At 46.1% G+C, this 24,096-nt stretch overlaps 1 protein-coding gene across 1 annotated transcript; it reads left to right on the forward strand.

Moving 5' to 3' along the window:
- The first annotated feature begins 855 nt into the window (after positions 1 to 855).
- LOC136629076 (oocyte zinc finger protein XlCOF22-like) lies at positions 856 to 22,655 on the forward strand. Its single transcript, XM_066605200.1, has 4 exons — positions 856 to 998; positions 1,081 to 1,204; positions 10,738 to 11,544; positions 21,878 to 22,655. The coding sequence occupies exons 1-4, from the start codon at positions 903 to 905 to the stop codon at positions 22,474 to 22,476; spliced, it is 1,626 nt and encodes a 541-aa protein (XP_066461297.1). The 5' UTR covers positions 856 to 902; the 3' UTR covers positions 22,477 to 22,655.
- The last annotated feature ends 1,441 nt before the right edge of the window (positions 22,656 to 24,096 follow it).

Genomic DNA, 24,096 nt, shown 5'->3' on the forward strand with positions numbered 1-24,096 from the left:
TTTTTATAAATCTCCTATTAAATGAATTCCTAATAAAGTATTTCTAAGGTTCTCCCACATTAAATGCTGCTATTAAAAATCCTACTTGTCCCTCACAATACCGGCGCTCATCCAGCTTTATCAGCAGATATAATAGAAATTGTCGTTGGGCGGTGGGGAGGAGAAATGGCTGCAGGAAGGGGTTAACGGGAGGCTGTCCGGAGGATTCTGCTGCCCGATGTCACACATACATCCCAACACGCATGTACATTGCAGACATCTATATTGTGCGCTAAAACACTGCAGCGCTTCAGAGAAAACCCCGTAAAAAGCAGCTGAACTTGGAGATGTTGGTTTTTGTGGTTTTTACATTGGTTCATATTGTTTCCATTCAGGTCCCTACAGGACTGATTCATCAAAGATGGAGAAGAACAGAAACAAGATGGCGGAGAGTGTATTCAACCTCACCCTAGAGATACTCCTCCAGCTGACTGGGGAGGTGAGAGATTCTGATGATGTCACATTACATCATTCTTATCTATGGTAATAACAGATGATGTCACTGGAGAGGGGAGAGATTCTGATGATGTCACATTGCATCATTCGTATGTATGGTAATAACAGATGATGTCACTGGAGGGGGGAGAGATTCTGATGATGTCAGATTACATCATTCTTATCTATGGTAATAACAGATGATGTCACTGGAGAGGGGAGAGATTCTGATGATGTCACATTACATCATTCTTATCTATGGTAATAACAGATGATGTCACTGGGGAGGTGATGGACTCTGGAAATGTCTGTAGTGATATTTATTAATGTCTCCCCATACGCAGGATTACACAGTAATGAGGAAGACCTGTAGTGATGACTGTCGGGCCCCTGTGTGTGATGGATGGGGAAGACCCCTGAGCCCAATCATGGGGCCCCCACCTCATCCCCTGATACATGAAGACATCAATGTACAGAATATTCTAGAACTCGCCAACAAGATGATTGAGCTGCTGACTGGAGAGGTGATGCTGCAGGGAATGCTGGGACATTATACAGTAACAGCACTGGAGGCTTCTGGGTAATGACTGTATATTGTGTTGTCAGGTTCCTATAAGGTGTCAGGATGTCGCTGTCTATTTCTCCATGGAGGAGTGGGAGTATTTGGAAGGACACAAGGATCTGTACAAGGAGGCCATGATGGAGACCCGCCAGCCACTCCCATCACCAGGTAATGGATGTATTTAGCAGGATCATAGCTGTGGAGGGGTGATGTGGGGCATGTGCCCCTGGTGTTTGTAGGCAGGAAGTGGGGTGTGAGCCAGGCAGGACACTGTGCTAGTTGGATTAGTAGAGCCATTTACTACACAGTTGTTGATTAAAGTCAGTATAATCAGAAGGCCTACATATCACCAGCACACATTTAGGCCCCCGGCACACGGGCGGAAATTTACGCCCGTCGAAGCTGCCATAAGATTGTGTTAGAAAACGCAATCCTATGCAGACAAGCGCAATTTGTCCGCGCGAAATCACGTGCGGAAAGCAAATGGCGGTATGCTGTATTTCTGTGCGCGGTTCTGCGAGCCCCGCACAGAAATGTCACTCCCCGGCTGGCGGCTCCGCTCCGGCATGTGCTTGCTGGCTGGCAGCTGGCACATTAACCCCTTCATGACATGGCCTATTTTGGGCTTAAGGACCAAGCCTTATTTTTCCAATCGGACATCTGTCACTTTATGTGCTAATAACTTTTGAATGCTTTTACTTATCAATGTGATTCTGAGATTGTTTTTTCGTGACATATTGTACTTTATGTTTGTGTAAAAATTGCATCAATAAATTTTGTCTTAACTAGGAAAACAAATCGAAATTTACAGAAAATTTGGAAAAATTGACAATTTTCAAACTTTGAATTAAACTTTCTGTAAGACAGATAGTCAAACACCACAAAATAGTTAATAATTAACATTTCCCGTATGCCTGCTTTATACTGCAATAATTTTTTAAGCGTTATTTTATTTTTTTTAGACTCCACAAAGTATATAAATTTAGCAGTCATTTTTCAAATTTGCTAGCAAATTTCAAAATCTGAATTTTTAAGGGCCAACTCAGTTTAGACGTGGATTTTAAGAGCCTGTATACCAGAAAACCCCCACAAATCACCACATTTTAAAAACTGCACCTTTCAAAGTATTTAAAATGGCATTTAGAAAGTTTATTAACGCTTTAGATGCTTCACAGGAATTAAACAAATGTGCATCAGAAATTAGAAAAATTCAATTTTTCTACAGATTTTCAATTTAAAACCATTTTTTCATATAAAACAGCAGGAGTTGGCAGAGAAACAAAATTCGTGATTTATTACCAGGATTCTGCAGTTTTTAGAAATGCCCCATATGTGGGCGTAAACTGTTGTTCACGCACATGGCAGGGCTCAGAAGAGAGGGAGCGATATTTGGCTTTTTGAATGCAGATTTTGCTGGAATAATTTTCAGACCCCATGTAGTGTTTGCAGTGCCCCCGAGGTACCAGTACATTTGAAACCCCAAGAATTGACCCCATTTTGGAAACTAGACCCCTCAGGAAATTTATTAAGGGGTGTAGTGAGCGGTTTGAACCCACAGGTGCTTGAGGAATTTTTTTAACAATTTGAGTTGAATACGAAAAATTCCATTTTTTCACATAATGTTTAGCTTTAGGCCCAGATTTATAGTTTTTACCAGGAGCAGAAGGAGAAAAGGTACCCCATGATGCGTTACCCAATTGCTCCCGAGCACGGAAATGCCCCATATGTGGGCGTAAACTGTTGTTCACGCACATGGCAGGGCTCAGAAGAGAGGGAGCGATATTTGGCTTTTTGAATGCAGATTTTGCTGGAATAATTTTCAGACCCCATGTAGTGTTTGCAGTGCCCCCGAGGTACCAGTACATTTGAAACCCCCAAGAATTGACCCCATTTTGGAAACTAGACCCCTCAGGAAATTTATTAAGGGGTGTAGTGAGAGGTTTGAACCCACAGGTGCTTGAGGAATTTTTTTAACAATTTGAGTTGAATACGAAAAATTCCATTTTTTCACATAATGTTTAGCTTTAGGCCCAGATTTATAGTTTTTACCAGGAGCAGAAGGAGAAAAGGTACCCCATGATGCGTTACCCAATTGCTCCCGAGCACGGAAATGCCCCATATGTGGGCGTAAACTGTTGTTTGGGCACATGGCAGGGCTCAGAAGAGAAGGAGCGATATTTGGCTTTTTGAATGCAGATTTTGCTGGAATAATTTTCAGACCCCATGTAGTGTTTGCAGTGTTCCTGGGGTGACAGTACATTTGAAACCCCCAAGAATTGACCCCATTTTGAAAACTAGTCCCCTCAGGGAATTTATTAAGGGGTGTAGTGAGAGGTTTGTACTCATAGGTTTTTCAGGAATTTTTTCAACAGTTTGAGTTGAATACGAAAAATTCAAATTTTTCCTGTAATGTTTAGCTTTAGGCCCAGATTTATATTTTTTTACCAGGAGCAGAAGGAGAAAAGGTACCCCATGATGCGTTACCCAATTGCTCCCGAGCACGGAAATGCCCCATATGTGGGCGTAAACTGTTGTTTGGGCACATGGCAGTGCTCAGAAGGAAAGGAGCACCTTTTGAATGCAGATTTTGCTGGAATCATTTTCAGCCCCCATGTAGTGTCTGCAGTGCCCCTGAGGTACCAGTACATTTGAAACCCCAAAGAATTGACCCCATTTTGGAAACTTGTCCCCCCAGGGAATTTAGTAAGGGGTGTAGTGAGCGTTTTGAACTCAGGTGTTTCAGGAATTTTTTTAACAGTTTGAATTGAATACAAAAAAATTCTAATTTTTCCAGCAATGTTTAGCTTTAGGCCCAGATTTATAGCTTTTACCAGGAGCAGAAGGAGAAAAGGTACCCCATGATGCGTTACCCAATTTCTCCCGGGCACGGAAATGCCCCATATGTGGGCGTAAACTGTTGTTTGGGCACATAGCAGGGCTCAGAAGGAAAGGAGCGGTTTTTGAATGCAGATTTTGCTGGAATCATTTTCAGCCCCCATGTAGTGTCTGCAGTGCCCCTGAGGTACCAGTACATTTGAAACCCCCAAGAATTGACCCCATTTTGGAAACTTGTCCCCTCAGGGAATTTAGTAAGGGGTGTAGTGAGCGTTTTGAACTCAGGTGTTTCAGGAATTTTTTTAACAGTTTGAATTGAATACAAAAAAATTCTAATTTTTCCAGCAATGTTTAGCTTTAGGCCCAGATTTATATTTTTTACCAGGAGCAGAAGGAAAAAAGGTACCCCATGATGCGTTACCCAATTGCTCCTATGTGCAGAAATGCCCCATATCTGGGCGTAAACTGTTTGGGCACATGGCAGGGCCCAGAAGGGAAGGACTTGGCATGTGGGTTTATGTACAAGCTGTGCGAAGTACATCGGGGTAAACCGTCAGGGCAACAGTCAAATTAAAATTTCAGGGTTGTGTGGTATGTCTTAAAACAATTTTTTATACACAGGCCGGGTTGTGTGGGGCATGTTTCGCAATGATGTATGGTGTCCTTTCTTATCCCTTGTTTGTAGCACACTCTGCACTTTTTTTGGGTCCTTCCCTTCTTCCCAGTGGAGGGAATTTCACTGGGACAATGCTGCCCTGGTACAATCCTCGTGGCCTCGCTTCCAGAAGTACTGGGCTGCTCTCCCACCTCCTGTTCCCCAAATATTAGGGCCTTGATAACGTCTTCCTGAAACTCGAGGAAGGTGCCCCTCTGGCCTGCACCCCGATACAGCACGTAGGCATTATACAGTGCCATCTGTACGAGGTGCACAGCCAGTTTTTTGTACCACACCCGTGTTTTCCGCATGGCTCTATACGGCTCCAGTACCTGGTCTGATAGATCTACCCCTCCCACGTACTTATTATAGTCGAGGACACAGTCTGGTTTGGGGGTTTCTGTACTGGTACCTCGTACTGGGCAGGGGGTACTGCTGTGGCCGTGGATTGTGGTCAATATAAGGACATCCCTCTTGTCCTTATACTTGACACACAACATATTGTCGCTGCATTGGGCCCGGCTCTCACCCCTTCTGAGCAGTTGCCCAAGCAGCGTTTTAGGGAGGCTTCTCTGATTTTTTCGGATGGTACCACATGCCACTGTTCCTCTGGAAGCGAAGCACTGAAACAGGGGGACACTGGTATAAAAGTTGTCCACGTATAGATGGTAACCCTGGTCTAATAGTGGGTGCACCAGTTCCCACACTATTTTCCCTGTTACTCCCAGCACGGGGGGGGGGGGGCATTCTGGGGGCTCAATTTTGGTGTCCTTTCCCTCATAAATGCGGAATTTATGCGTGTACCCCGATGTACTTTCGCACAGTTTGTACAATTTCACGCCATACCGTGCCCGCTTACTGGGCAGGTACTGGCGGAATTTAAGCCTCCCCTTGAAGTGCACCAGGGACTCGTCTACTGCAATATTTTTTTAGGGGGTATATGCCTGGGCAAATTTAAAATTAAAATGTTCCACTACTGGCCTGATTTTATATAAACGATCATAATTGGGATGATCACTTGGGGGGCACTCTGCATTATCGTTATAGTGCAAAAATTTTTGGATCATCTCAAACCGTGTCCTTGACATCACCATGCGGAACATTGGAGTGTGATACAAAATGTCAGTACTCCAGTACGCCCGGATGGTCGGCTTTTTCACTAGACCCATGGTTAACACAAGACCCCAAAATTTTTTTATTTCTAGTGGATCCACAGGGGTCCACTTATCGGGTCCTGCGTAGCTGGAGGTGGGATTTTGCTGTATAAAATGCTGGGCATACAAATTCGTTTGGGTCACTATGTGTGCAATAAAATCATCGGGAAAAAAAAACATAAAAAAGTCCCTCGCTCTGAGCCCTTCAGTATCAAACTGAATCCCTGGGTTGCCATGGAAGTCAGGGATCTGGGGTCTAAAATTTTCAGGAGTACCCCAACTAACATCAGGTGTATTGGGGTCCACAGTAGTGGCCGTTCTTGGACGCCTTCTTGGGGGTACAGGTAGTTCAGATTCACTAGATGAGGATGAAGATGAGGAGGAGGAGAATGCCAGAAAAGTCGCGTCATCCCCACTAGCAGAATCTGAGTCAGAGGCAATAATTGCGTACACCTCCTCAGCAGTATATCTCCTGCGGGCCATTATAAAAGTGTAATATGCACTTCAGAAAAAAAAAATTATTGTATAGGACACTGCGGGTTCACTGGGATGGGGTGACCAGCGAACGGGGGCAGAAATGCAGAACAAACTTTATTTTTATTTTTATTTTTTAGACTGACAGATATGCTGACAATACACGAACACACTACGCCGACTAACTATACGCTACGCTGACAAACTATACACTACGCTGACTAACTACACAGTACACCGACGGACTACACACTACGCTGACTGATGACGGGAAGGGGACTATAAAATGGGAACACAAAAGGAACTTTTTTTTTCTTTTCTTTTCTTTTTTTTTTTACACCGACAGATACGCTGACTAACTACACACTACGCTGACAAACTATACACTACACTACACTGACTGATGACGGGAAGGGGGACTATAAAATGGGAACACAAAAGGAACTTTTTTTTTTCTTTTTTTTTTTTTACACGGACAGATACACTGACAAACTGCACACTACGCTGACAAACTATACACTACACTACACTGACAAATGACGGGAAGGGGACTATAAAATGCGAACACAAAAGGTTTTTTTTTTTTTTACACAGACAGATACACTGACAAACTAATGACGGGAAGGGGGACTACAAAATGTGCTACACTACTATACTAATCACACTGCACTTCAAATCCCAGCTACACTACACTACAGATCACACACTGCACTACAAATCCCAGCTACACTACACTACTGATCACACACTACAGATCACACACTACACTACAAATCCCAGCTACACTACACTACTGATCACACACTACAGATCACACACTGCACTACAAATCCCAGCTACACTACACTACTGATCACACACTGCACTACAAATCCCAGCTACACTACACTACTGATCACACACTACAGATCACACACTGCACTACAAATCCCAGCTACACTACACTACTGATCACACACTGCACTATAAATCCCAGCTACACTACACTACTGATCACACACTGCACTACAAATCCCAGCTACACTACACTACAGATCACACACTGCACTACAAATCCCAGCTACACTACACTACTGATCACACACTACAGATCACACACTGCACTACAAATCCCAGCTACACTACACTACTGATCACACACTGCACTACAAATCCCAGCTACACTACACTACTGATCACACACTGCACTACAAATCCCAGCTACACTACAGATCACACTATTGATCACACCTCACCACACTACACACTACTGATTACACTCTCACTACACTACACTGCTTATTACACCTCACTACACTCTCACTACACTACACTACTGATCACACCTCACTACACTCTCCCTACACTACAGATCGCTATGATATTTTATTTTTTACACCGCTCTATCGCTCTCTACAACCGCCGGAAGCACTGTGAGGCGATTGCAGAGAGAGACTATACTATAAACAGCGGGCTTTCTGCTGCCGAGCTGTGATTGGTCAGGGAGTTCTTCACTGACCAATCACAGCGATCGCTGGGGCGGAACCACTGTGATTGGTCCCTGGCCCGCACGTAGTGATTGTCTGCTAACGATGTTAGCAAACGTCACTACTGTGTCGCCGCGATAGTCACCGCGGCGACACTGTAAGTGCAGGGCGTAAGTTTACGTCCAATTGCGGGAAGTATCCCACTGCCAGGACGTAAACTTACGCCCTGCAGCGGGAAGGGGTTAAAGAGCCGGAGCCGCGCTTGTCCCTGCAGGGGCTCGAGTCGGGTCCCTCTGCGACAATTCTCGCAGCAGGATCCGACCAGGTCGTCTGCAGGCGGCCTTATTAATTGCTGATATATAAGCATCCCGGTCCTACAGTGACACTAGTCAGCGACTATATGATGGATGACTGCTATATCAAACAGAATGTGGCTACAGAAGATCTCTGCTCCACCAGCCCTACTGCTACAGTAGCCGGCGGCGGTGCAGGGCTGGAGAGGTGCCTTGGCCCATGCTGCCCCTGTCCCTCCATTTATCCCCACCCATTGCCCACTTGTACGAAATAAAAATTGACACGTTAAAAAAATTCCCCCCCTCCGCGCCCTTTTCGGCGTTCCCCAAATCTTAGCTGAAAGTAATAATATGAACTGTGTGGTATTTCCGAAGACAGGGGTAATTACAGAGGCTGGTTGGTATGGGTACATCGGGCAATAAAACCGGGTATCCCCCCCTCCTCTCATGCTTTTTGGGGGCTATTTTGTGACCTCAGCCGCGGGGATGGGGTGTAAAAAGTGGCACTCTGTGGGTCTTCGTAAGCTTGCCGAGGTGCGGCGGTCTCACACAGAAGGCGCTCAACAAGGTGATCCTGGAACTGCATGAAGGCGAGCGTTCCCGGGGCTTCTTGTAAATTGCGTATTACAGGTAGCGGTCTGAGTAACGCCGGGCTCACGCGGCCGTAGGTGGAATCGGCTTGTGGAGGCCCACAGCGGATCCCAGCTGTGAGCCCGGCTGTGACCCTGCGTACGGCCGCGTAATGTACTGCGCATAACTGCCTACTCACACAGGCGGTCATGTGCAGTACTTTTTTTTTTGTTTGTATTTCCCGCACCGTCGCTTAGCGATGACACGGGTACCCGCAGCCCGTACACAATGTAGTTGCGTATGGGCTGCGGGTATATCCGCGACCATGGAGCACAATGGGCTCTGTGTTGCTGATATCCGCAGTAAAATAGAACCTGCTGCGTTCTCTTTTCTGCCAGTGGATTACGTAATTCCGACCCGCTAATGTGAGCGGAATTGTGTAATCCAATGCGATTGATCTGCGTATTACCACGGATCAGACGCATGCGGAATCCGTAATTCCTATCCGGTCATGTGAGACCGGCCTAAGGTAGATCGCTACCTTTTTATCACGTGACCGGCGACCGCTCAACAAGGTCACTGCTCCAGGCTCTCGGCGACCGTTGGTTGCTGGGAGTAAGGAGATTTTACATTTCCTGGGCTCCCCGACTCCTGCGCATGTGTCCGGTGTTTTGCCGGCGGTCGCGTGTGCAGAATCCGGGAAAGTTCACGGAGAAAGATCGCGTCGGGGTGCAAATACGGAGCCCCCGCTAAAAAGTTTCCTCTCCTCTCACCGATCACATCAGGGAGGGGAGATGAAGCTTCACCTTTTTTTGCTTTTACGTGATCGTTATTATCCATTGGAAAATGGCGAACCCGTGATCAGGAACCGCTCACTGCGGCTCTCCGTGAAATCTCCAGGCTCTCGGCTAAATTTTGTAGCCAGGAGCAGGGAGATTTTGAATTTCCTGGGCAATCTTTGACTTTTGCGAATGCGTCCGCCATATTGGCGACGGGCGTGTGCGCAAAAGCTAGGGTAAGGTCCACTGATAAATCCAGGGGCCTTACGTACGTCATTTCATCCTCCCTCACAGATATGATCTGTGGGGGGAGATGAAACGTAAGCTTTTTACACTTTTTTTAAACTTTAAATGATCACATGCTGGGTGACATCCCTCTGCTCCTGGCTACACATGGCAGCCAGGAGCAGAGGGATTTTGAATTTCCCGGGGCTCGAGCCCCTCTGTGCACACACACAATGATTGACATCGGACGCTCATGCGCAGAGGGGGACTTCGGGTCCCAGAATACCAGGGACATCGCGGAGGACCCGAGGTGAGTATTTTTGGATCCATGAGGGGAGGTGAAACTGGAACTTTTTTTTAACTTTTTTTTTTTAACTGGATAGCGGCGATCACGAACCTGGGGACCGCTCACATCTCCTGGTTCCCCGCTACCTTCAGGAGCCGGTAGCCAGGAGATTCTGAATTCAGGGCAGCTGAATATCTAACTTTTTTACCACTTTTGTTTACTTTATTGCGATCGGCGCTATCTATTCGATAGCACTGATCGCAATACCGGGGGGGGGGCCTGCCCACAGCCCAGGATGACAGCTCCATGCTATCGGCTACCTGCGGGCACCTACAGCATGAAGCTGTCACGTCCTCAGCCAAGTGGGTATTAATCCTAAGAGGACGCATATTTCTACGTCCTCCAGGATTTAAAGCCCACTTAGTGAGGACGTAGAATCCCGATGGGGCCGTCACTAAGGGGTTAAGATGAATCTCTGAGCTCTTATTGGCTGCAGTCCCTGTGATGTCCCATAAACCGGGCGGGACTGCAGCAGTAAATTGTCAGTCATTGATGCCTCCAACCTACCATCTGGGTTAGGGGCCATTGTATTCTTCTTTGATTCGCTATTTATCTTTTATTTCTCCTAGCAGCTATTAGGCAGGCAGGGGAATGTATTTATTGTAAGGATTCTATGGAGCACAAAGAGTCTTAGAGGCTGTACTGATGGGCGATGAAGTTATTTATCGCATATCTAATAGACCATTATCAATTGCTCAGTGAGAGTCTAGGACTCGTGTTTACATGGACAGACAGTTGTTTGTAATGGCTCTTTTCAGTGATTATTCTAGCCACTGTGTAAAAGCACCCTTAGATGATGATGACCTTTTTCTACATGACTTGTTATTTGCATAGAAATGTTATAAAATATCAGGATCATTTTAAGATCTATAATATGAAAAAAAATCAACCTTATTCTTGGCAGATGACGATACCGGGAGCTCAGAGGGACGTCTGATATCTGTAGATTGTAAAGCAGAGGATTGTGGTATCACACAAGATACATATGAAGAACCTGCCATTATCCCAGATATCTCCTCAGCCCTTCACAGCAAAGACCCATCATCTGATCCTCTTATACAGGTCCCATCTCCTGGTCCATCACAGACTGATAAGCAGAATAAATGTCACAGGAGGAGAAAACATCAAAGAGCTGACAGGAAGAAGAAGCCATATTCATGTTCAGAGTTTGGGAAATGTTTTGCAGCAAAATCACTCCTTGTTAGACAGCAGAGAAGTCACACAGGAGAGAAGGCATTTGTATGTTCAAAATGTGGGAAATGTTTTGCAGTGAAATCACATCTTGTTACACATCAGAGAAGTCACACAGGGGTGAAGCCGTTTTCTTGTTCAGATTGTGGGAAATGTTTTGCAGTAAAATCAGTCCTTGTTAGACATCAGAGAATTCACACAGGAGAGAAGCCATTTTCTTGTTCAGAATGTGGGAAATGTTTTGTAGTGAAATCACAGCTTATTAGACATCAAAATAGTCACACAGGGGAGAAGCCGTTTTCTTGTTCAAATTGTGGGAAATGTTTTACTCGCAAATCACATCTTGTTACACATCAGAGAATTCACACAGGAGAGAAGCCATTTTCTTGTTCAGAATGTGGGAAATGTTTTGCAGTGAAATCACATCTTGTTACACATCAGAGAATTCACACAGGAGAGAAGCCATTTTCTTGTTCAGAATGTGGGAAATGTTTTGCAGTGAAAGCACATCTTATTACACATCAATATAGTTGTTAAGGACCGTTACACATGACCGGTCACATTAACCTTTCAAGCCTTGGGTTCCAAATCAGTTCATACCTGGATGCATCAGAGAGGCCAAAAACTATGATGTATAGTAATTAGCTCTCACAGATATGTCGAGATGAGCCGCGGCAAGTATATACAGCCCACTCTGCTTAAGGCGCGTACACACTGAAAAGTTTATTGACTGACTATAGTTCTAATACAGAAAATGAATACGTCATTAGTCACGGGGGTTAATCTCATTGGGTTAGAAAAAACATTGGAATCATGCACTGTTTAGTGAGAATATATTTATGTTCTCAAGCTTCAGCGTTATCTCGTCCTCCCTGGTCCTCCCTTTGTTATTCAACTCGCTGTAGTACAGTCAGTTCCCTTGTCCAAGTTTCTCCGCAGGTGTGGGAGGACTTTTTTCTGATAAGAACTGTTGTCCAGACTTGGTTCTCATGAAAAAGAACAGAGAGAGACACATCATTACGCATTGCACCGAATCTCCTGCTGTAAAGTTATTTCTGCTTGAATAATTGTTTCACTACACACAAGCTTATTTACATCTTATAATGCTCCATTTTGTATCTAGCGGCCATTTTGAGACAGATTCTTCCATTTTATGAGCCTGTACTTTCTCAATTCCCCCTAGAAACTGTCTCAAAATAAACGATACTTTATAACTTCTACTGGGCGGGGTAAGGTTTGCTTTCCCTATCTCTAGCTTATGATCTATGCCCTACCTATCATTGTTGGTCAGCTGTCCAAGGGCTAATCCCTTCCCCGACAACTAGTCCTAACTAACTAAACGCGAAGACCTGATGGACACAGAAGGGATCTACAACATACATACTACTCTATTCTAATGGCTGGGAGACTAGAGTGGTCACCCCTGTTTCTGCTGAGACAGATCCATAAGGGGACAAATCGCTCTGTTGTATTATAGGCATATAGCCATTCCCGGGGGTTTCCGCATCAACATATACGGGAGCAACAGGCACCATCTGATCTGTAAGCTTAGCACAGGAGCGTCTTATGCAGGGCACAATACAGACAGAAAGTAGCAGGAGTATGATAAGAGTAACCAGAATCCCTATTCCTATCTGCATCAAGAATTGTTTCCATTGTCCGGTCCATGCAAACCACTCATCCCAGGGGTTAGTTATCCCAGAATTACGCTTTAGCTATTCTGACAATGTGGCCAATTTCTTTATTGCGATAGTCACTTTACCTGTGGGGCCTGTGTTATCTGGAATATATGTACAGCAAGTCTCACCAATCATTTTACAAACACCACCTTTCTCTGCAAGAATCATGTCCAGAGCCATTCTATTTTGAAAGGTCATAGTGGCAGTTGGACCTAGTTGGTCCGCCAATCCCTGCAGGGCATCTCTCGTGTAGTTCACGAACCTTTGTTGGTTGTAATATATATAGTTAATCCAGTCAACATTCTTATTGATGGTTACTATTCCAAACAGGGACTCAAATCCGGCCTTAACTTGATCCCTGGCTTTAAACTCATCTGGCACCCCCCTTGGCACTCCTATCGCATCTATATATATATGTGGGTTAAAACTGCCCCTGGGGTTAGTAACTTCTCTCTTCCTACGGTGGACTGGGGGAGCTTCGGTGACAGAATGATTAATACGTAGAATGTGCAGAGGCATCAGGGCTTTGGCTAGGGCGCATTCTCCTGTCCAGCTTCCCATTAATCTGGTTCGGATTTTCCCATCCCCACATATCCAGTAGATGTCTCCCAAGGACTGTACCTGTCCCCGGGCTGGTGAGCCGTCATTTCTACTACCACAATATCCGTCAGTGAAATTCCCCAGGAACCTGTCCGACCCATAATTAGTGAAACATGTATAGTTGCCAGGATAAATTGTAATCAGAGCAGAAGACTTGGCTTTACCAGCCATCAAGGGGTATTCCGTTTTCCACTTCTCGCATGCAGTAGCATTGGTTGTGGTGTTGGTGTATAGACTGAGAAAACAATCCCAGTCATCCTCAGGGATATTCAGAGGGACCGTGCCCAAATGGGGCCTAGCACTCCCACAGACAAAGCAGTTACTTCGATTGTGTGTTTCAGCATTATACTTCATCCATTCTAACCACAAATTGTGGTCAGAAAAGCCTGCCTCTATTGCCATTGTGTCTTCAAATGTGGGGTTAGCTATGGCCCCTACTTGATCTATTCTTTTTAACTTGGGTGCGAGGGGATTGGGTGGCGTAGGCGTTGGTGACACTTTCCGCCTGGTGTTATCGTACATGTCTGCAATTTTAAATTTGCCAAGAGCGCCCGTTTCATAGCCATCCATCCAGGTCCCTATTATATACGTCCCTTGGTCCTGTGGGCCAGGGTTCTTAATGGTCAGAGCGAATGGCATAGTAGGTGCATCATCTATACAGGTACCTGTCTTGGTCAGAGTCATGCGGCTGATGAGGGATTCCCCGTTCTTATCCTTTTTATCTAAAGCACTTTTTGGTCTGTACCCCCAATCATTGCCCGTGTTCCACCCCACAGCTCCCCAATATCCACAGTCCTGTCCCCAGTAGTCATCTGTCACACATATGTATGTACTTCTGGTTTCTGGTGTATTCCTGTACATGTTACATTGCCATTGTGCGTTACGGCAGGCTCTTACTACTGCACAGTAGTCAAAGGTGTATGTCACTACGTGGGCGTTGGATGAGTTGTACCAGAATGTGATCATCCCCCCTTTTTCCTGGGTTATAGCTACTTGTGACCCTGAACCTCTTACAATATTCCTTTCCCTTGAGGAGGACGCGCCCCTTTGTACCAGGCTGCTTAATAATAGGAAAACAGGTAAGACCAAGGCCTTAGTCATCATCATTATGATTGTAGGCTTTCTTACAGTGTGAGGCGTGTATCCAGGAACCTTTTCCAGCTACCTTGACTGCAGTGGGAGTTACCAGGACCACTTGATATGGACCTTCGCATCTGACATCCAGTGCCCCCTTTCTCACGTGCTTCTTTACATACACCCAATCACCCGGCTCAATTGTGTGAGTGGTTTCATCAGTGGAAGGGTCTGGAATAGAAGCAGATACTGTAGCATGCAGGTTAGACATTTCCTTTGCAAGAGTGATCACATATTGCACATTCTTATCATGCATCTTAGACAATTCCTGTCTATTGTGAGAGAAATCAATGAAATTTGCTCTAGCATCAGTACCAAACAGTATTTCATAGGGGGTTAGCCCTGAGGCGCCGAGGGGAGTGTGCCTAACATGGTATAGTGCAATGGGTAAGAGTTCAGTCCATGGCAGGGTGCTTTCCTGCATTAGTTTAGTCAATTTGTTCTTCAGAGTGCCGTTCATCCTTTCTACTTTGCCACTACTTTGGGGGTGGTATGGGGTGTGAAGTCCTTGTCCTGCTCCCAACATTCTGAGCAGGTCCCCAAAGATTTGGGCCGTGAATGCTGGTCCTTGGTCGCTTTCAATGATCTCTGGAATTCCATAACGGCACACAACTTCAGTTATCAACTTTCTGGCTGTCACTGTGGCCGTGATACTTGAAACCGGATATGCCTCTGGCCAGGAAGTAAACATATCCACCACCACAAGTACATATTCATATTTCCCTGATTTGGGCAATTGCATGTGATCGATTTGGATCCTTTGGAAAGGATATTCTGGCCTCACTAGGTGCTTGGGAGGTACTGGCTCAAATTTTCCTGGGTTACATTTCTGGCAAACTTCACATGCCTGGTTTAGTCTCCTGAGGGTTTTTATAATTCCTGGAGCCCAGTACACTTTCTTGACCACCGCCCAGGCTTGGTTGTGGCCTCGGTGTGTTGGGCCATGGGCCCATGCGGCTACAGCCGCATAGAGGGATGCTGGTAGACATGGAAGGCCATTCATTTTCCACAGTCCATCCTGTTTTGACTTAGTAGCTCCCCCTCTTTTCCAAATTTCCTTTTCTTCTTCTTGCATTTTCTCTTGTTGATCACGTAGATTCTTTAGTGCAGGGGTGAGTTCTTCTTCTTCCTTGCTTTCCTTCTTCATCTGTCTGGTGACCACTGGCATTGTAACCAGCGGCTCTGATGCCAATTCCTCCGGGACTCTCCCCATGGGTCTCAGGGCTGCTGCCTTTGCTTCCCTGTCAGCTCTGTCATTTCCTCTTGCTTCTTGTGTGTCCAGCTTCCCATGGGCACGCACTTTGATGACCGCTAGTTGCTGCGGCAGTTTCAGCGCTTTCATCAGTCCCTGTATTCTGTCTGCGTGTTTTATTGGCGTTCCAGCCGAGGTGATGAAACCACGTTGTTCCCAAATCTTTCCAAAGTCGTGTGCCACTCCAAAGGCATATCTGGAGTCTGTGTAGATGTTAGCTCTCAGTCCTTTGCCCAGCGTGCACGCTACTTCAAGAGCCAGCAACTCAGCAGCTTGTACTGAGACGGAGGGAGGCAGGGATCCTGATTGTAGTAGTCCTTCATCATCCACCACCGCGTAACCCGTGTGAAACAGTCCATCTGACCCCATATACCGGGAGCCGTCGGTGTACATCCGTATCTGTGGGTTTTCAAGCGGGGATTGAGAAATGGTGAGGCCTTGTAGGGCCTGTTGCTTGATTTCTTCAATGCAATCATGCATCGGAGGCTGATCTTCATAACGAGCATCTTCACTCCCCCCTGGAATTGGTAGAAGAGTCGCTGGATTGAGGGTAGTGCAGCGCTTAAGGGTAACGTTGTCTGGGACCAACAGAGCATGTTGCAGGCGCAGGAGGCGCTGAGCTGTGATGGCTTGTGAGTGGTAGAGGTTGAGAATTGCAGACAAGTCATGCGGGGACTGAATGGTCAGGGGGTGACCAAGAACAATGTCAGCAACCTTGAATAGGAGTACATAGGCAGCTTGAACAGCTTGAAAGCAGACAGGGAGTGAGCTGGCCACAGGGTCCAGTTTGGCTGAGTAATATCCCAGCGGGCGATCCCTGAAGGCATGGAGCTGACAAAGGACTCCGGAGGCATGTGAGTCTTGTTGGCTGACATAGAGAGTGAAAGGCAAGTTGTAGTCCGGGAGCCCGAGTGCGGGTGCAGAGGTAATAGCCCGTTTAAGAGCTCTGAAGGCAAATCCCGCTTCAGAGGCGTCAGAAGAGATGCGGTCATAAATGTCAGAATCACGGTCCTTCAACAGTTCATACAAAGGGGCCATCAGACGAGATGCTTCAGGGATCCATTCCCTGCAATATGTGACAAGTCCCAGAAAACTTTGCAGTTGTTTGACTGTGGAAGGAAAGGGTGTAGCCTTGATGGTGAGAATACGTGCAGACGTGAGATGACGCCGTCCAGGGGTGATGCAATGACCAAGAAAGAGGACTCTGCTCTTGCAGAATTGGACCTTCTGTAGGGAAATCTTGGCCTGGATACTTGCCAGGAACAGCATGAGAGAGATGGCTGAAGACGTGGCTTCTTCTAGATTGTCCGCACAGAGTAGTAAGTCATCCACATAGATGAGAAGGGTGACAGTACGGTGCGTTTGCATCCACGGATCCAGGCAAAAGCGGATGGCCTGAGAGAATTGGTTAGGGCTGTTCTGGGCTCCCTGAGGGGTAACGGTCCATGTGTACTGGCGGCCTCTGTAAGTAAAAGCAAACAGGTATTGGGAATCCGGGTGCAAGGGAATTGAAAAGAACGCATTTGAGAGGTCCAATACTGTAAAGATGGTAGCTGTGGGGGGTATTTGAGACAGGAGAGTGTGGGGATTCGGCACATTTGGAGTTTCAAGGATGGTGGCAGCATTGACCGCCCTGAGGTCCTGGACCAGACGGTATTTTGCAGGCTCCCCTTTGGCGGTCTTTTTCTTCACAGGGAACAATGGAGTGTTGCAAGGAGAAAGACAGGGGATAAGGGCGCCATTAGCCTTTAAGGCTTCAATTTGAGGTTCTATTGCAGCTTCTGGGGCAGACTTGAGAGGATATTGTGGGATGCGGGGTAGCTGCACGTTTGGTTTCAGGAAGACTTTGACAGGTGGGACTGGCAGGCGTCCAATATCATCAGGGCCTTGGGACCATAAAGTCTCCGGTATTTGTGCACGTACGTCCAGTGGAAGACCATAATCGGGTTCATCGTGTACCATCTGTGCAAACAACACAGGCAGGGCTGCCAAACAACAGGAGGCCTGTGGATCCGTAGGGTCCTTAGGGTCATGCAACTGTACAGTAAGGCCGGAGGAAGAATAGTCAAGAGTGGCCCTAAGGTGGGACAGGAGATCTGCACCCAAGAGGTTGACAGGGCAGGTGGGAGACACCAGAAGGCGTATCATGACGTCTGGAAAGGGTCCCACCGGGACAGGGACAGACAGGGGGACCCGTACTGGTTGGCCAGTGACCCCGATACAGGATAGGAAATCAGAGGTGACAGCCACTGAAGGGGGCAGCTGTGATGCAGAAATGACAGTCCGGGCCGCCCCCGTGTCCACCATAAAAGGTAATTCTTTACCGTCCACCTTGAGGGTAACCATAGAGCCAGGAGTTCTCTGTATGGTGGACATGGTGGGAACGGGTTGACCAGACCTTCATTGCCGGTACTGGTCTTGAGAGCCCAGCGGTGGCGGCGGCTGTGACTGGGGATACTGATCTTTGTCATATCGGGGGGCGTCCTGTCGGTCAGGGGTCCGGGGATACCCATAATCCTGTTGCCTGCCAGAGTGTCGGGGACGCTGTCTGTTAACTCGCTGTCTTTCTTGGCAATTACGAATCACATGGCCCCTTCGCCCACAGTAGTAGCAGGGGCCAGGTATAAGTCTAAAGGGGTCACCAGGTTGCGGGTATACCTGGTGTGGGTACTGTGCCGGTAGTGCTGGCGCTGAGGGAGCCACTGGTGCAGGTGCTGCATACATGACTGCCGTGACCGGAGTTGAACACTCAGGGTTTGGGGGCAGAGTATCGGACAGCAGAGTGACAATGGGGTCTTGTGTGGGAAGTGTCTTGTTGTATGCTTTAATGATTGCTAGGGCATCATTCCAGGACATATTATATACCTCTGGTCTCGTTTTGATGACATGAGCCTTTAGTTGGGGACTCAGCCCTTCCACTAGTGCGGATACCAGCATACCACTCTGGATTTTGTTCTGTATAGTGAGCCCCATGTCGTTGTAGAGCTGTCTGAGGCGGGCTGCAAACTTCTCAGGGGACTCATCTTTTTCTTGTACCACATCCTTAAGGGAGGCTGACTGGTCGGCGAGGCACTCAGTAGCCCATTCCTTTAACTGGTTGCAGAATTCTATACCGGAAGAATATGACGTGCGGGATGGGAGATGGTTGTCTTGCAAGTGTTTGTCCATTATTGGCCAGTAGGCGTCACCCGCAGCTTGCTGAGCGAGACTATTCAAATCCTCCCATGTAGCAGAATATGACTGTCGTATCTGGGTCATACGTCTGTAGAAGGGCATGGGTTTGTCTTCCGGATTAGGGAGAGTTTTGAGCAAGGAGGTACATTCTCTGGGTGTAAATTTAACATATTTGCAATCCTCCTCTTCTGGGGTTAATTCTTGCTCTCCTATCGCGGGGCAAAGTCCCACGGGGCCAGTCGCAGATAGGGGCTCCAGTTTGGGAATAGGTGGGAGGGTCCCCTGTAGACGACTGGTATGCCCGTTCGCTTTAATGCAACCTTCTTTGAAACATTCTGCTGTTTGGGGGTCTTTGGCTACCAGTATTACTTCATGCAAATCAACGAATGTGGTAGTCAACAAGGAGATCACAGTTTGGCATATTACGGCAGTACAATCCCTTACAGGGTAACCAAAGATACCAGAAGAGATAGACGGTATGGCAATTGACCGCTTTGGCATATATGCCGATGACAGGGAGGAAGCATATTTAACACAAGACTTCACGCAATGCTGTAAATACTCCTCTGCAGTCTGGGGTTCAAATTCCCGATAAATAGGACCAACCGCATGAATAAGGACGGTGCAGTCTAAACGTCCGGGGCCGGTTGCAGCTATACCACCGACAGCGATTTTACCGTGTTTGAAGACATAAGCCTCAGACTCTTGTTGTATGTCTGGGCCACCAGCCTGTACTATGGCCGCGGCCAGACCACCACTATGTCGTAGGGAACCGTTAGCTGGGTTCACCATTGCCCCAACAGACAATTCAGTAATGTTGTGGTGTATTACTTTAAGGATGGTGTCATTCCCCATATTACTGTATAACTGTTCATATAGGGTGGCCGGTTGTAACCAGGACGAATGAGGCGATGACGGGGCAAAAGAATCCACAGTAACAGGTACCGAGTGGTTTGACGTAAACTTAGGGGGCGGTGGTAACGGGGCCGGTGTCGGGGGGAGGGGCCGGTCCGAGGGACTATCATCAATGAGGTTTACTCCACTGGCTCCGGGACTATTTAACTGTATGAGGTTGGGATACAGACCCTGAGGAGGGGATGATTTGGGGTCTGTCTTGGACACTTCCTCCTTATTCTCCACCGTAGGGGTTGGAGGGGTATGGTATGTACCGCTTGAAGTGACTACAGGGAGGACAGACACACAAGTCTCTGTCCGGGGTCGAGGGGCTCCACAGTTAAAACAAATCTCTCGCCCTTTGTGGTTCTGGACCCCACAAACTGTGCATATCCAGTAAGGGACATCATTCTTATTTCCAACTCCCTCACAAGGAGGGGGTTTATTAGATTTGCGATATTTGTAAGTAGTTACGGAACCATCTTTACACTCTACTTCCTCATATCCCTCTTCCTTCAACTGTACTGATACCTTCTGCCACATTTCTGCATTTTTCAAGAGACCGGAGTCGTTCAGTGACCCTCTACATTTTATCAACATTTCGGACCATAATCCCGGTTGAAGTCTACCTCCAGGAGGCAGACCAACAACTTCACACAATCTTTTAACCTTCTTTACATACTCTTTACCACCTCTACATGACACCAGATGGACAGGATCAAACAGACCACTATCAGGTACCTTTTTCTTGAAAAATTTAAACATTTTATAAAGTTAACCTCTAAGCCGTCTCTCAACCAGGAGTCCGAAGCCGTATGCTCAATCACGTAATCACAATTGTCACGTCTGATGCCGTTTGCTCAATCACTCCCTGAGAAGTATGCTCAATAAACTAAACCTCGAAGCCGTCTCTCAACCGGGATCTGCAGTCCCTGAGAAGTCCGTCTCTCAACCGGGATCTGCAGTCCCTGAGAAGTATGCTCGATAAACTAAACCTCGAAGCCGTCTCTCAACCGGGATCTGCAGTCCCTGAGAAGTCCGTCTCTCAACCGGGATCTGCAGTCCCTGAGAAGTATGCTCGATAATACAATTTATAACGTCCTAACAGATTCTGTCCCCTGGTGTCATAGACCACCCAAGACCTGAGGTAAACTTCTTTACCGATGACAACTATGATGTCAAACATCAAACATCCGACTGACCTAGGAGTCTGTCAATCAACTGAGCCAAAACAGACCAACGGCAGACATCATATGATAAATATGACACTTACCGGGCTGTGTGTGAGGTTGATCAGTCCTCTGGTTTGGCACAGCGGATATATGTTCTCCCAGTCCGATGTCGTCGTCCGATGAGTGACACAAGAGTCAATCAATCAGTAAATCCTGCCGACTACGCCAACTGTTAAGGACCGTTACACATGACCGGTCACATTAACCTTTCAAGCCTTGGGTTCCAAATCAGTTCATACCTGGATGCATCAGAGAGGCCAAAAACTATGATGTATAGTAATTAGCTCTCACAGATATGTCGAGATGAGCCGCGGCAAGTATATACAGCCCACTCTGCTTAAGGCGCGTACACACTGAAAAGTTTATTGACTGACTATAGTTCTAATACAGAAAATGAATACGTCATTAGTCACGGGGGTTAATCTCATTGGGTTAGAAAAAACATTGGAATCATGCACTGTTTAGTGAGAATATATTTATGTTCTCAAGCTTCAGCGTTATCTCGTCCTCCCTGGTCCTCCCTTTGTTATTCAACTCGCTGTAGTACAGTCAGTTCCCTTGTCCAAGTTTCTCCGCAGGTGTGGGAGGACTTTTTTCTGATAAGAACTGTTGTCCAGACTTGGTTCTCATGAAAAAGAACAGAGAGAGACACATCATTACGCATTGCACCGAATCTCCTGCTGTAAAGTTATTTCTGCTTGAATAATTGTTTCACTACACACAAGCTTATTTACATCTTATAATGCTCCATTTTGTATCTAGCGGCCATTTTGAGACAGATTCTTCCATTTTATGAGCCTGTACTTTCTCATAGTCATACAGGGGTGAAGCCATTTTCTTGTTCAGAATGTGGGAAATGTTTTGCAGTGAAATCAGTCCTTGTTACACATCAGAGAACTCACACAGGAGAGAAGCCATTTTCTTGTTCAGATTGTGGGAAATATTTTATACAGAAATCAGAGCTTGTTACACATAAGAGGATTCACATAGGAGAGAAGCCGTTTTCTTGTTCAGAATGTGGGAAATGTTTTACTCGCAAATCACATCTTGTTACACATCAGAGAATTCACACAGGAGAGAAGCCATTTTCTTGTTCAGAATGTGGGAAATGCTTTGCAGTGAAATCACATCTTATTAGACATCAAAATAGTCACCCAGGGGAGAAGCCGTTTTCTTGTTCAGATTGTGGGAAATATTTTATACAGAAATCAGAGCTTGTTACACATAAGAGGATTCACATAGGAGAGAAGCCGTTTTCTTGTTCAGATTGTGGGAAATGTTTTGCAGTGAAATCTCTCCTTGTTACACATCAGAGAACACACACAGGAGAGAAGCCGTTTGTATGTTCAGAATGTGGGAAATGTTTTACTCGCAAATCCCATTTACTGCGACATCAAAAGGTTCACACCGGAGAGAACTACAAAAAAGGTATAAAAAGTAAAGTGACATGTCATACACAAGAAAAGGGAAGCAATTCAGAGCAGTAAGTGATGAATAAGAAATGTATGTAATTACCGATAAACATCCGTTATCCGGAAACAAATACAATCCAGATATCGCACCTTTATATCAGCCGTGTACATAGAATATTTCACACTGATACATATAAGTGCGTCTCTAAACTTGTGTCTGACGACTGTTGATAAAAGTTTACTTGTATAACTTACATGTTTGTGTTTGAGCCAACCTTTCTTCTTCCTTTAGATGATGTTTCCACCACTGAGCCCAGCAAGGGTGTCTCCCCTCCATCTCTAGTCCATATCAGGGTGCAAACATTTACAGATCAGGTAGATACTGCCAACAGGAATACATGAGATCTTACTTAGACTTCAAGCCTAACAGAACCCGGGCGCACATCTCCGTAATCCAGTAAGACTCACGTAGGAAAGGTTTTCTGTGCCAATCACCTCACTGAGAGGGAGGATTAACCCTTAGAAGACATATTGAATCGGTTTTGGATGAAATGTTGTGATGTCATTCAGGCAATATGGGTTCTTTGTACATTATAGCCATTTCCTTCCTGGGGAGGGGATTGGCACAGGAAACTATTGGTACATGAGTTTCCTGGATTATGGAGTTGTGTGCCCGGGTTCCGTTAGCCGTGAATTCTAAGTCTGATCTTATGTATTTGTTCTGACAATATCTGCCCGATCTCAGATTTATATTTTCACTTTCTGTGGTGATTGAATGTAAATGTTCGCTCCCTGATATGGACTATTGTGCCGGACCGGATCTTACAAGTTACCACTTATGTATAAACCTCTTGGATCACCTGACATCTGACAAGCCATGACTAAGAGCCTACCGGAGTTGGAAAGGTGTAGGTGGTTGGTCTTAATGGGTTCTGCACAAAGGGCTATACCTTATTCACGAAGCTCAGTCTTTGCCACACGCTCCTCTAGATGCTGAGGCAATAGTCAGTCAGTGAGGGGCGCTGCTAGCAGCCCATCAGGATTCTGTTGGGTGATTATAAGGAGCTGATGAGCACCAGTGGCGGCCACAGGCCTGGCAAAGCCCTCCAAGTCAGCTAGAAGCATGGCGTAATATATTGCATATCAGTTATACCCGGACAGCCAATAGTGTTTTGCACTGTTACCAGGTCTACAGCTAGAGGAAAGAAGGTTTCTACACAACATAGAAAGGGTTCTTTACTGTAAGAGCAGTGAGACTGTGGAATTCTCTGCCTGATGATGTGGTGCTGCTCACTAGAAGAGTACAAGAGGGGCCTGGATACCTGTCTAGAGTGTAACAAGATCCCCGGTTATAGTCACTAGTTTGCTTCAGAGGGGCCGTGATCCCGGGATCGCTGATCTGGCTAACAGACTTCATTGGGTATATTTGCCTTCCTGTAGATCAATATTGGGGTAATGGGCTGAACTCCGTGGATTTACTGTGTTTCTATGTTTTGTTACTATTTATTGTATCGCTGCAATCAGAATCTGTGGTAAAGGATAACATTCTATATAAATTACACCAGCATGACAAAGTAATAATGCACCAAGTGTGGAAATGCTGGTTTTATTCACAAAACCTCTCTGTAGGGGCTTTTACCCACTAGAGTTTTTTTAACGCTGCGATCTTTTTTTTTTTTTTACTACAGATGTCAA

Source organism: Eleutherodactylus coqui, chromosome 5 (genome assembly GCF_035609145.1).
Source record: "Eleutherodactylus coqui strain aEleCoq1 chromosome 5, aEleCoq1.hap1, whole genome shotgun sequence".
Classification (NCBI taxonomy): Eukaryota; Metazoa; Chordata; class Amphibia; order Anura; family Eleutherodactylidae; genus Eleutherodactylus; species Eleutherodactylus coqui.